The sequence below is a fragment of the Fopius arisanus genome, unplaced genomic scaffold (assembly GCF_000806365.1).
Source record: "Fopius arisanus strain USDA-PBARC FA_bdor unplaced genomic scaffold, ASM80636v1 scaffold00030, whole genome shotgun sequence".
NCBI lineage: Eukaryota > Metazoa > Arthropoda > Insecta > Hymenoptera > Braconidae > Fopius > Fopius arisanus.
The window spans coordinates 420671-434225 of NW_011887769.1; the positions used below are offsets into that span (position 1 = coordinate 420671).

General features: G+C 38.5%; 1 protein-coding gene across 1 annotated transcript in view; it reads right to left on the reverse strand.

The window, feature by feature from the left end:
* Nucleotides 1-8467: 8467 nt before the first annotated feature.
* Dhc93AB (Dynein heavy chain at 93AB) overlaps nt 8468-13555 on the reverse strand; it is a 28604-nt gene continuing 23516 nt past the window's right edge. Inside the window, exons 24-34 of the mRNA XM_011303101.1 lie at nt 13182-13478; nt 12933-13102; nt 12559-12862; nt 12025-12494; nt 11402-11956; nt 11036-11336; nt 10254-10965; nt 9873-10087; nt 9442-9798; nt 9208-9356; nt 8468-9124 (exon numbers count right to left, since the gene is read on the reverse strand). Of these exons, the coding sequence (XP_011301403.1) occupies nt 8830-9124; nt 9208-9356; nt 9442-9798; nt 9873-10087; nt 10254-10965; nt 11036-11336; nt 11402-11956; nt 12025-12494; nt 12559-12862; nt 12933-13102; nt 13182-13478 (3825 nt within the window). The 3' untranslated portion in view covers nt 8468-8829. The remainder of the gene's footprint in view (nt 9125-9207; nt 9357-9441; nt 9799-9872; nt 10088-10253; nt 10966-11035; nt 11337-11401; nt 11957-12024; nt 12495-12558; nt 12863-12932; nt 13103-13181; nt 13479-13555) is intronic.

Here is a 13555-nt window from a genome sequence, read left to right on the forward strand (position 1 = left end):
CATAATCCACGATCTTGACAATGACGCAATAACAATTTTCCAATTGACATGGGTTTCAACAGTGAAACTGTCATCGGACTGACCATGACCAATGACTACCGGTTCCCATTCTATTTCTCACATTGACCCTCACTGTTTCGATTATTGTTTCCACATTCGATGAATTTCAAATGAACCAATTGAATGAATTGACACAGCCACGTGGCTAAGCAAGTCATTCCATTATTATTATTGGCTTTTTAATGGCCACTTTGTACACGGCTAGGACGATTTCATCAAAATGAATTCACTGGATAATCATGTAGAGAAAAAAATAGAGGAATTTTAGTAATTTATTGGGTTTATGTTTAGGTTTTCTCGATAATATATCCAATTGGAACTGAAAATCACTACTAGAATGGACTTTCTTAAAATAAGCTAATCCAATCTCAATTCTAGAAAGTGTTTGTCTACCTTGCTCTTCTTCTATTCTACCCTAAACAAAAATCTCGTATTTAAACTATTAAAAAAAACAATGAAAATATATAAATTAGAATAAGTGTTCCAGAATTTACTTTAAAAATTCAACAAAAATAAGACAATCTTTTGTATTAGTCCGAGAAAGTTTTTTTTTATTCATCGCTTGGGAAAGATCAATGCAAGGATAACAAATGTACAAAATGTGAGGGAAAAATTAAAATGCGTTCGACTAGGACTCATAATAAACAGATGAGGACAATGAGGGCCTTCTTTGTACTCCACTTGACACCTCGGGGTTTTCATCTGGAAAACATTCGGAACACTTGCAATGCAGACTCTAGTCTGAATCATAAACAAAGAGGGCTGGGGCCTAAGGTTTCCAAAACGGAAAATCCATCGGACAGTTCGACTCTCAACCCGAATGAAATCAGATTGCATTACACTAAATACTTTCTAACATAATATACTAAACCTTATTGTTATTACAGTTCTTTTAATTAATGTTTATTGTATTTCGATTGTTTTATCACGGCAGTATTCCCATGAGGAGAATAAATATACTATATTACTTTTCGAAAGTACTTTTTATTCGCTACAAAAATTTATGCACTTTTTCAACTTTCAGAAATTTTTTTATCTGTCTAGTTTGACCTGGAGAACCGGTAGACTTAGGGCAAAACGAATGCGTAATATTAGAATTTTTAAATAATGATGAGAAATGACCGCGAGAAAGGGACACGGGTGAATTCCACTGGGACATTGTAGATGGGGGAGGGCACTTTATCGAGCCAAACAATGAACAAACCATCTGTTCTATAGTGCCAACGGCCAGATATTCGTTTCATTTCGTCCCCACCACCGCCGCGTAATGATGGCTAGCCAGCCAATTACGGGGATATCATTTGCTCGGGGGGAAACAAAGAGGAAAATAGAGAGAAGATGCTTTGATATCGTAACAAGAGGTATCAAGTGTCCGTCGGCTTCCCGGTGGAATTCAAACGCCCAAGAAGACTTGGACTTTATCAATAATCCCATAGCCTCCGGTGATAATGTTATTTCATCAGCTCCATCAGCTCGTACAATTCGTCAAGAGACCTCTGATTGCCCATTAAGGGGTTACATGAGGTTGGGAGTCTCAAAAAATCGATTTTTTAAAATTATTTTATTCATTTCTACGACAGGACTAAAATACTCTCTTAAAATTTCTAATCGATTGGAGCATAAGTTTCGGAATAGAGCCCCGGAAAATGGAAATCTTACATTTTTTTTTTTTCGGGAAGAGGGAAGGGGTGGCTTGAGCGGATGAAATTAACACCACTATTAATTAATAATAATTCATCAATAATAATATTATTATTTCTTGTTGCCCTTCATTCTCATCTTTGGAGCCGCGAGAGACGAGAGGGGGGGGGGTCGAAGGAATTACAGTCTAATAATAAAAATGATTGATGATAATTTCATTAATTAGTAATGAGTAATTAATGGAATTGATAATGTTATTGTTTACACTTATTCTGTTGGTTTTGCGGCGATTGGCAAACGGGGAGGGGCGAGGGTCAAGGGGGTGAGGGTCGAGTATAATTTTTTTTGGTCAATTATAGACTGGACGGAGGGCAAAAGCAAAGATTTACTGTAAAATAATATTTTTTGTCAATTTCAGAGTAATTCGACCAGAAGGCGAAGGGTAACGATGAAATCTTTTCCTTTGTATTTGAAGAGAATATTTTTCAGACGGGAATTTTTTTTTCTCAGTTGTAAATGATACGTTGAATTAGAACAATATGCTATTTGATGATTCATTTGTTTGATTAGATTGATGTTTCCCAACATTGAAGTACACCTGCTGCGATTATATATTACAGTGCTTCAGATTGAGCGACTGGTCCTCAACCCCAATTTCTGCTCAATATATCCCATAACACATTCCTCATCTAGCTACTTCATGATAAAACCCCTTGCTCCCTCATCTTATCCTCTTCAATCAATGCAGTCGCTTTCATAATCCCGCAAATTGAAATCTAACCCATTGCGTTACGTATGATAAATTTTACCATGTATCAGCAATTTTTGTCGAACTTTCGAACAGAAATCAGAGAACACGATGTCAGCGATACACATTTATCCTTTTGCAAAGATAATTTTTACCAAACAATTTTTCTATGTTATGGGCCTGTACTTCGGAATTATATCAGAGACATATACTGCCGGTAAATGGGATCTTTTTGGTACTGTACTAATGAGGATCGATGTTCCTTTGTAGTGGCACTGGGGCAGATTTCAATTTGCAGGATTATAAAAGCAATTGTATCAATTGATGAGAATATAATGAGGAGCTTCGTTTTATTACGAAGGGGTTGGGAGAAATGTATTTGCGAATCTTTTGAGTAGGAATAGAGTTGTAGATCATTGTCAATTTAAAGCACTGTAATATTATTTAAGAAGTTGTACTTCAATGTCGGAAAACATTAACTTAATCGAACAAATGAATGGTCAAATAACAATATGGTGAAAGCTTATTGTTCTAATTCAATGTGTTATTTACAATCGATAAAAAAATGTTCCACATGAAAAATATTCTCTTAAAAAACAAATAAAAAGATTTCATCTTTACAATATTATTATAAATTATTTAGAATTTTTCTTGCGCATTTGAAGTTGTCTCAATCATTACGCACACGATAAAATAAATTCTCAAGAACTCTTTACATTAAGACATCTGCATGCAACTGTAACGTGCACAGAAAGAAATATTTAAACGGGTAAACAGTGTCGGAAAAATGAAAGGAAAAACTTGTTACCGTACCGGTTAAAACTTATTACTCATTCATTTTTCAACGAAAACTATAATGATGGCACACTGATGGAACGAATGCATAAGAGAAGTGATGGTGGAAGGAAGGATCTTGATGAAATTTTGCACATATCTTTGAGATACTATTCTCAAATTCTTGAACGGTGGATTTTTTTAAATCGTAATCTTTCAAAAAATGCTAAACGTAGTGAAAATTTGATAGAAATTTGTAATTTTTCCTAACATAGTCTACCAAAAATGCAATTATTTATTGGTTTTTGCTTCGTACAAAAAATAGTTTGAAGTAACTAACCAAAATCCACAGGTTTTTATTTTTTATTTCATTTTAATTTCAAACGATCCTATCATGAGTTGGGCTGTCAATGCAGGAGAGTATTTTTTGTGAAGGGCCCGTAATCACCGGAGATTACATAAAAATTGCTGAGTGTTCCGAATGTTTTTATGTAAATTTCCCAAAATCTCTCCTAAATGTTTATCTTTAATGTCCGAAAAAGTTTGAATGAAATATTCCACGTTTTACATAAACAAAACTGTAATAATGTGCTGTTTTCTTTCCCAACGAAAGTACATACCTAATACATCGAATTCATTTCTGATAAAATTTCATTTTGTTGCAATAAAAATCTTTTTTTATAAAAAATGATTTTTTTTTGACTGAATTCTGTCTCTTTCAGAAAAATTATATGTTAATAACCGACGGCAATAGCCGAGTGGTTAAAGTGTTAGACTGGCGTGCCGAGGGTCGTAAGTTCAATCCCCGCCGGTACCAATTCCTGGCGTTTTTAACTTCGCCGGTCATCGTTGAGCGGGAGTCTTGTAAAAGAAACGACTATAATTAACCTAAGGTTTTTTCCTTAGGTGAGGTAGTTCCTTGGTAAATATTCACATGGGGGGGGTTCTTTTCCATGTAAAGTTTTAGTTCCTTTTTTTCATTGAACATTGAACAAACTTACTATATTGACTATGTATAAGTTATGCAACGAAAAACGATGACGCTTTTCTTTACATCTGGATTTTTTTTTTAACGATGAAGAAAATTGTCAATATTAAAATTTTAAATTATTTAGTAATGACTCTAGGGTAAGGGAATAGACTGCATGAAGACTCCTGTAATGAGGCTGTGCTTGGTTGGTCTGCGCTGGTGATAACAGTCACCAGGTGATTGGTTTACAGATTCGGCTCAGTGACTCAGACTCAAAGGCGTTTATAGTTAGCAATGGGGGAATCCTTTCTCCCCACGTGCGATTGCACAGTGGCTTAATTAAATTTAACCTGACAATGTCTCTTCAGATGGAAAGGCACCGGAGTCATCAATCAGATTGCTGGTATCAATTCTAATTATTATTCAGTGGTGAGTCGCACAGCTGTTGTAAAATAGGGGACTTGGGGTGGCTTAAATGTAGTATCTAATAACTTTTGAGTGACCACAACACGACGAAATTTCGGGAATTGTAGAGGTAATTTACAGTTCCGAGAAAATAGAAACGGAGCGAATTTATAAAGAAATTTAGATTTATCGCACTGATAACATTTTTGGTCCCCTTCTCAAGCCCTCTCTGTACAATTGAGAGAAGAGGGAAGTAACTGAGATCTTACACTCAGAAGTTCATACTCCACAGGCATAAAGAAAGATTCTCCAATTAAAAGAGTATAATTCTCAGCAATATAAACGAGAAAAGGGGAAAAGGGACTCCTGTTGAGACTGGCCTTTCATTTTACTTTAATTGAAATGAACTTGTAAGCTAGGAGGGTATCTCTCAATCCCTCTCGCATTCACGTAATGCTTCTTTAATACTCACCTGTGGGAATTCTCTTTACTATTAAATTGACGGGATCTCTAGCTCGATTTTTCCAACTGTAGCTGCGAGACAAATAGATTCAACAAAATTTTCAAATGTCTTTCATGATACATGTGAAAAAACCGTAATTTTTTTTAAAAAGGAATCCCTTTCTTCACCAATCTCATAAAATTTTCTGGGACACGTGAAAAAAAGTTGTTCTAATAAATCTAATAAGTGTGATTATACAGCCGCCCTGGTCTTCGCTTCGGCTTGTCATCCTTACGCTCATTAAAAAGTACTATTTTTTCACTTGCATCGCATTATGCTATTCTCTCAAATTCACCAAAAGATTTTAGTTTTTTGAATTAATTCTTCAGCATCCTGGACTTGAAAAAAGATGTCTTGGGAATAATTGAGACGGTTATCATCAGGCCTAGTCTCGGAAAACTGATTATCCTTTCCGATATGCAAATTTAATATCTGAGCTGAAGGCATGCATGCGGGTGATATGTTTCCACGTCGTGGCTTCAACAAAATTTTTCCAGACGCAACGCCTGGAAAGTCGATTTTCTGGACCCGTAGCTATGCAAAATCCAAAATATAGTGTTTTCCCGGGGCCAATCTGAAAAAAGACATTTATTCGTAGAACATGATGGGGGTTAATATTCATTAACATAAAATGCTAGATTAAAGTGGCTTTTCCTGAAATAATTTCTTCGGCCGTCATTCCAGATGTCTATTTACCCCACGATCAATCCCCGAATGAATGAGAGATGAAATGCTACCTTCGGGGTATATTTCAGCGGCTAGAGGCACTGCCGCTGTCGGGAATGGAAATTTTAACGGCTGGAATTTGTCATCATTAATTAAATTTCTGAGTAATATTTTTTTCAAGTCTCGCATTCTCATCAGGGGAAAGAGTGGGTTGGGACTGTTGGCAGGAGTATTAAAGTGCTCGCCAAGGGTTGATGATAATTTATTCTATTAAAGACTGACTAGAGCACTTCTTAATGAACGAAGTGTGTTAAAAAATGCATGAGATTTTAAATATCGCGGAAAAACGGGTCTCAATGCTTGAGATTTTTAAAATCATACTCGGCACACTCTCCAGTAGTTATAATTTTCGGGTTCCTTCAACACTTTTTAATCCCGCGAAAGAGAAAACTAAAAGGATTTTATATTAACGCGCATGGGGTATAAATCCTTCTCCTCCCCTTTGGTAGTTTAATTATTTGGTGGTTTTGTGAGAAAGAGTCAGGGCGATGGAAAAATTTAATTTTCACCGGTGCGACATGTTATATTAGTTTTGAGCTTCACACGATAACACTTGCAGTTGTGCCTTTACATAGCGAGGGGAATACAGCGAGAGAATGACAGCCTGTGTATACCTGGGTTTTTGTGGCTCTTTTAAAAATGATTAACTAACGACTCTGAGGCCCTTGGCAGAGATGAAAAATGGCTTATGCCTCCGCCGAGACAAAGGAGCCATTAGCAACTCTGTGTCTCCTCAGTGCTGTTGTTGGCTAAAGTGTTGCGCCCTCGAATTACTCCCTTCGTTGAATGAATTCACAAAACAAGCTGTTGCCGGGCGAAATTTTACAGAATCCGATAGATTTGCGTGACAAACGATTATTCTTTAAAGTAAAGTCAATGTCGATTTCTGTTGCGATCCTTTCTTTTTCACCTGAGCTATCGACGAAAATTCCAGAATATCCGACGTCAATTGATTGTCAACGAATTTATTATTTCTTATTACAAATCGTCGGGGGTTCGGTGGTGACTGAAGGTTAATTTATGGCTGTATTTATTCAATACTCGCGAGATGTACCATCGGCACCAACTGCTGCCTCCCAGTCGAGTGGTTACGGTGCTCTTGTAATCGGTGACACGTCGCGCTGACAACCCATTTGTCATGGCTAACGACATTCTATTAATATTTCGAGAGGCTGTCGACCGAGCCGTGATATCGATGATGCAAATTTATAATGCATCGAATTTCGTTATTCGTCTTTGTCCGCATCTCGAGACACTCATCATTCATCTCATTTCTTTTTTAATATTTAGGTTCAATACTCGGCTCCTTAATTTTCGTTCACCCCTCTTCGGATAATATTCTCAGAGTTCTCTTTCCTCGGATAACAAAACGACGGATAAACGAGACATCCAACGAGTCTTGGTTCATTGCTGGTTTTCGGGGCTAATGAAAACTGTGATTGGGGTTTTTTTGGGGAGGAGAGGCCTCAGATCGATCCACTCGGTTCGTCGCGCGGGACAAAGGAAGCCCGGAGCAAAGACCGTTTCGAGGCTAATCACCGAGTCGTCCGATAAAAGCCTTTTGAGAAAATTTTCCTCCTGTGGGGATACGTCGGGGTTGGCCCAGGAGTATTGGATCGAATGTTGAACCCGTATCACGCTAACATCACAAACATTCTCTTGATGGACACGGAGGGCTGATAATTACTTAAGTACATCCAAAGGCTTCGCTTTTTTCGTTTCCCAATCCCAGGATTGTAATCCATCAAATTTAACTTTCTTATTTCTCACGCTATATTAACCCAATTTGATTCAAGAAGTCCAAAAATGTCATTTTAAAACCGTGTCCGTCCGTATATGCGCATGTGTATGTCTATGTATAACAAAATCTTCAAACTTTATCTCCGATTGAACGTTGGTTTATCCGCGAAATATAATCCTTTTTTTTATCCGTAAGTATTATTGACCGTTAGTCAGCGATATTGATTAGAATTTAATTAATTTATTAGTTTTGTATTTTTTTTCATAGTTTGAACATTGATTTTTTTTATGATAGTGGAACAAAGAAATTCATTAAATACTTCAATTATGGCTTATCAAATCTGTTTTCCGTAGTGCTTCTCACAATTTATCGTCTGGGAATTGGTACTGCGTACTTCCCAAACTCAAAAATTTGGAAATCACTACGGAAAAATACTATCCGAGCTTTTGGAATGGAGTTTTTACACTAGGTGGTTGGCCAGTACTCGCCTGTGGCTCAAATGCCAACTCCACACGAGTAAAAAACTCCATTCCAACAGCCGGGAAATATATTATTTACCGTCTCGTTGAATGAGTTTGAAGATGGAAATAACAACAATAACCAACGACCATTCGTTGCAATGTTGTTGAAATCGAGGGATAATTTTCATAGCTGTTTGTATTGAGAAAATTTGTCAGATAAGCATTCGAAAGTATATCGCTAATTTATGATTTATGAAGAATGACTATGTTACATGCAATGAAAAAATAATTCTCCACTTGTTTCGTTAAATTTTACATGTATTTCTCTATTCATTGAATTTTATTAACAACTCTCTCAATTTTGTCAATTTCAAATACAAATCTCTCAAGTCAATAAAACAAATTCTCTATCAATAATTAAATTATTAAAATTCCTGGATTTACTTTATTATTTCTAAATATCGATTACTCTCCACCCTTCATTATTTCATCGACTCACGAATGGTACTCTTGTACATTTTCTTCTTCTCCGGCGTCCCCCAAGTTGATTTAGGTTAAAGCTTTTCTTTTGGTCGAGTGGCATTAAAAAAAGTGCCTTTGTTCATTCGGTCCGTTGAAATTTACGTAAGAACAATTTCCCTTTTTTCCTTCCAAAACAACGTTTCTTCATAATTAAGGTACATCAGACTCTGGGATAATGAATTCATGTCTAACGAAGCAATTTCATAACGTCAACATTTCAGTAGATTTCAAAGGGAGCGGGGGAGAGAAAAAGTTGAGAGAATAGTGAATCTAATTGAATTAAATCTGCAGTAGAAGTGCGACACCAGCTAAAGTCCACTTTGCTGGTTTATCTTTTGTCTTCAAATTAAATGTCCAAACATAAGTTGGTCCACGCGTTCGTGTTTTGTACATTGGGCACTCGTACATGTTCCTTAAATCCTGTTTATCCTGGGTTATTGCACGTACGTTGATCACTGGTAACATTGGAAAGAGTTCTTTGGGTCTTGAATCCATTAATAATCCGGCTTGTACATCCCACCGTGCGCCTTCCATGAATATTCCGTGAACGTAAGCTCCATCCCTTGGCGCAGTACTACAAGGAATATTAATATTTACACCGAACTTCAACCGCTGAATCAATGAACAATGTCTTATAACTTAGCGCGCATTACTTACGTAAACTCTTCTTTGTTCTTTTTAGTTACATCACACTGCAGGCACATTTTGTCGAGAGGAAGTTCATATCTTCTCGCTGTCGACTGCATTATGGCTGTCAGGAGGGATTGAGGATTGAAGAAACCTGCTAGCCACACAGATGACGGCAGCTATAAAGCAAAAGGTAAGATTTTACATTACTATTCGAGTGATTATTGAGAAAACAAAAACACGGAAAACCGTTGGATTACTCACTGCAAAGTCTGTGGACCATGTTTCCAATTCTCTCAATCGAAGCAAAAGGTCCACAAACCATGCAGTGAGCCCCAATAACGATGGATATGCCCTTTGTGCCCAAACTGGTGGCACTTGATCCAGAAATAGGGCATTTTCAAGATCCTCCATGTCCGATGTAATGGTTAATTCGCCTTTCAAGCCTAGATCAAGCTCACGGAGTGACCTCTTTATCTCACCAGTCAGACCGTTCATTCTTTCGCACTCCTGAAATGCCACAATTACGTAGGGTGTACGTTCTTCAACTTTAGCCATTATGTCAACCATATTAAACTCCTCGGGTAGCTTTTCCATTATCTCATCCACTATTTGCTTAACCTGGTTCAAATGAATTGTCCATCACTGTCACTGTTATCATGAGAATGAATAATTTAATTAATTCATTATTTTACCTTGTCTTCTCGGGTTGTTGTCTGGCCGCCTGAGTCACCGGCATCACGTGGCTGCATTTCAAAAACAGTTCTGAATAAATTTTCTGATGTTGTTGTGAGAAAACCAATTTCAGCGTTCGGATGTAGACCGTAGAGGTAGGGTGACTCTGGTGGAAGGGCTTCGTCGATGTAGGCATGGTAACCAATAAGGTCTGTACTCGGTGGCGCGGGAAATCCTTAAACGTAAATTTAACGTTCAGAACTCTTTGAAGTTGGAGATATTTACATTTATGTTGTTGACTGAGAAGGTGGGGCCAATGGAGAAGTGGAAAAAATATTCAATCATTCAGGAAGGAATTAGAGATAGAGAGATCAAAAGACATTTTTATGGATTTTAAATACCGGGCGCCAATTGGAGTTCTCCGTCTACTAATTCGGGCTGCATAAGCTCTTCTAAATACGATACGCAGAGTCTTCTGTCCCAGTCGTCAGTGATGTGGCCGCCGTACATTATCTCACCGAAGAGATATCGCAAATCTTCCCAAGGTACTCTGGCGCTTGCCTCCAGATAATTGTAAAGAACACTGACACTTATATTGAGATCACCAACGTTAAAGGGATAGATTTTGTTCCATCCTTGAGGGCCAAATTTTCGTCTCTCAGCCACGACAGCGTGAAAGTAACAGAGGGAGAATAGAATTGCCTTGAACTCCGCCTCTTTGCTGCACATCTCCAGTGTCTCCTGAGTGAAATTGTCAAGTGCCTTGTGGAGATTCGCCTGCATCCCAGTGGGTGGCTCATTAGTGATCTTGATTGAGGACTCCAGAACTCCTTGAGGGATAATGTGTCCAGCTGGAGTACTGGCTGGCTCGGCACTCATGAACACCCGGTAATTATCAGCTGATCCCTCGGCTGCCACTTCAAGTTTTTTCTCTAGTAGTGGCAGCCACTTTTTCACGAGGTGAATATTTTGCAGAATCACCCAGTGACCTGACTTAGAGGCTATGTCCATCGCCTGCTCTGCCACTGTCTCTTGACCTTGACCAAGTGAGACATTGTGGAAGTTTTGAGCGTCTGATGAAAAGCCTAAACGTCTTCCTAAATCTTCAACATCCTGACACATTCATTTCGATTACATAATTATATTTTTCTCGGAATGATATTGAAGGAATGGGTGATCTTACCTTGAGGGGATTCACTCCAGGGGATAGAATAAAGAATATCGGAGTGGATGGACTGGTCTCTTCGTAAGATTTTGAGAATTCTACTGTCTTTCCTTCAACATACCTCACACCAAGTTTCTCCTCGATAAATACAGATATGGCGTATGTCATTCTATCGGGCCTCAAAGCTCTCAACATGCATAATCTTTGGAGTGCGGTCTTGTTCTTCCACTCTTGTGGAAATTTTTCTCGCTCAGGACATTCACATTCTACAAACTTCTTCCACCGCTTGGCAGAAATTTCAATATCTCGGTCTAAATTTCTGCAGTGTAAATAATTGTTATTAGTAAGGATTAAAAAAAAAATGATTTAATCATCAGTACTGACCTAAACTCATCTCTGGACGAAAGACTCCTAATTCCACCCCAGCTCGTATTGGTTAAAAAATCAACCGGTGATGTAACGTGGGGCATAATTGGGAATCTTAGCAGAAGATCCAATTCAGCCGTAGATATTTCTCTTCTGACCAAGAGTATTTGGAATGTCATTTGCGATGTGAATATCAATTTGTCACACTCGAACAATCCTCTCGTTGTATACATGAAAACTGAGTACGTGATACATTCGATGAGGTTTATCACTCTGCTCGTCACGTCCGGTGCTGGATCAGCTTTGAGAATAGCTTTCTGGAATACTACACTGAATGCCTTCAGAGAAAATTGATATATTGGGTTAATGGTGTTCAGATCATTGAGGATGAAGTACAGTAGTGAGGCCCGTGCTGCTGCTGGACGATACAGCTCACGTGCTGCATCAATTTCTTTACTCGTTCCACGTGCCTCAGTTACTTTACGCTCGATCTCAGCAGCCGTTCTCTTAGTTGTCTCCAAATTTTCGACCAGTGCTGTATCACCGAGTACATTTTCGTCGGCTGACGATAATCTTTAAACCAGAATTCATTAGACAAGTGGTTTGTGAGTGGTTGTTGTTAGGAAAATAAAATAGTTTACCGAGAGAGCAATGAGTCCTCCAGCCCACTCAACGTAATCTTGAACTCATTCTGCTGTCTCGTGAGGTCCGCTTTGAGATCCTCAAGATCTGGCCTCTCGGCCTTAACAACTTCAGCCAACAACTGGTCCTCCAGTCCGTCCCTCGTAACCGTAAAATTAATTAACGTCGTTTGCGCCTGCATCTCCGGCTTGTAGTGGGGATTAGCCAATTTTGTGTGCAATAGGAGTCTAAATGTGGGATTATATTCAACTTCTTTATCACCAATTTTTATTGCCCTTCCTTTTTTTATGAGATTACGACCAAGGAGGGGATCTAATACAGGATCAACAGCTTCACCAATGTTCTCGATGAGAACTGTGGCACCCATTGCCAGAGACTGTTCGATAACATCCAAGTAACCGCGCTGCCCTAATCTAATTACTCTCAGCTCATCGCCGTATTTTTGTTTAATCCATTTGATCCCCTGGAGCTGATGGATAAATGAATTATTCACATATCTCACATGATTATTTGAAATTCAATGGAAGACGTACCTGGGGATCGATCATGAGAGGCCAACGATCCGAGTTGGATAGAATCGTAGCATTTTCCGTTGACATTCTATCATTCGGTAATCCCTCATTATTCCACTTGGCAATTTGTGTGTCATTTGTTAAAAGGGTAAGAACATCTAGGCCATCTGTTATGGGAATTACTGGATCCAGTGTTTTTACTACTGGCAGCCACTGCTTGTTCAACAGATCTTGTCTGAATGTTTTTGTGAAACAACCAACGTAGGAGATGAATGCGGTAATTAGCAGTACATCGCCCGGTAGAGTCGAGCCCTGATGCATCAGACTAATAATTTAAGCACTCAATTAAACATCTCCACGTCATGATATTGTAGTAACGGGATAATTTGGCGTACTTAGCGACTGAATCTGCCCAGCGCACGTTCTCTGAAGCGAGACCCCCGACTAATCGATTGGCAAGGGCGATAATTGCGTTAGTAGCGTCTGCTTCCTGCTGGCACTTGAGCTTCTCCGCTGTTGCTTGCTCGAAGTCCGCTGTTAGTTTGGCTAATTGCTCCTCCAATGACTGAACACGTATAAAGTATTTCACGTATAATAATTAGTGGCCCCTTCTCATTTCATTCATTTGAATTTTGACATCTTACCGCAACTTTTCTCTTGATAATACTGAGTTTGTCTTGGGCAGCTGCTAATTCAGCGTTGGCTTGGGCCAGTGCTTTTCTTTTCGGCTCAACATCACAGAATACTTCGTAAAATTTAATGATGTTTATAACCCATGCGCACAGACCCGCAGCTGCGGCTGATTTCGATCTTACAAATTCAGGTTCAAACTCTGAATCCTTGAGATAAGGCTGTATTGCTTTGATCACTTCAGGGTGTATATTTTCTTTATCGTAATTGATGAGAGCATCGAGGAAAGCATCAACTTTAGCCATGACAATCTGAAAATATTTAGTGGGTGCTATTAGAAAGTTTGGTAGGACATTTTAATTAGTTATAAAATGAACGACATGGCATT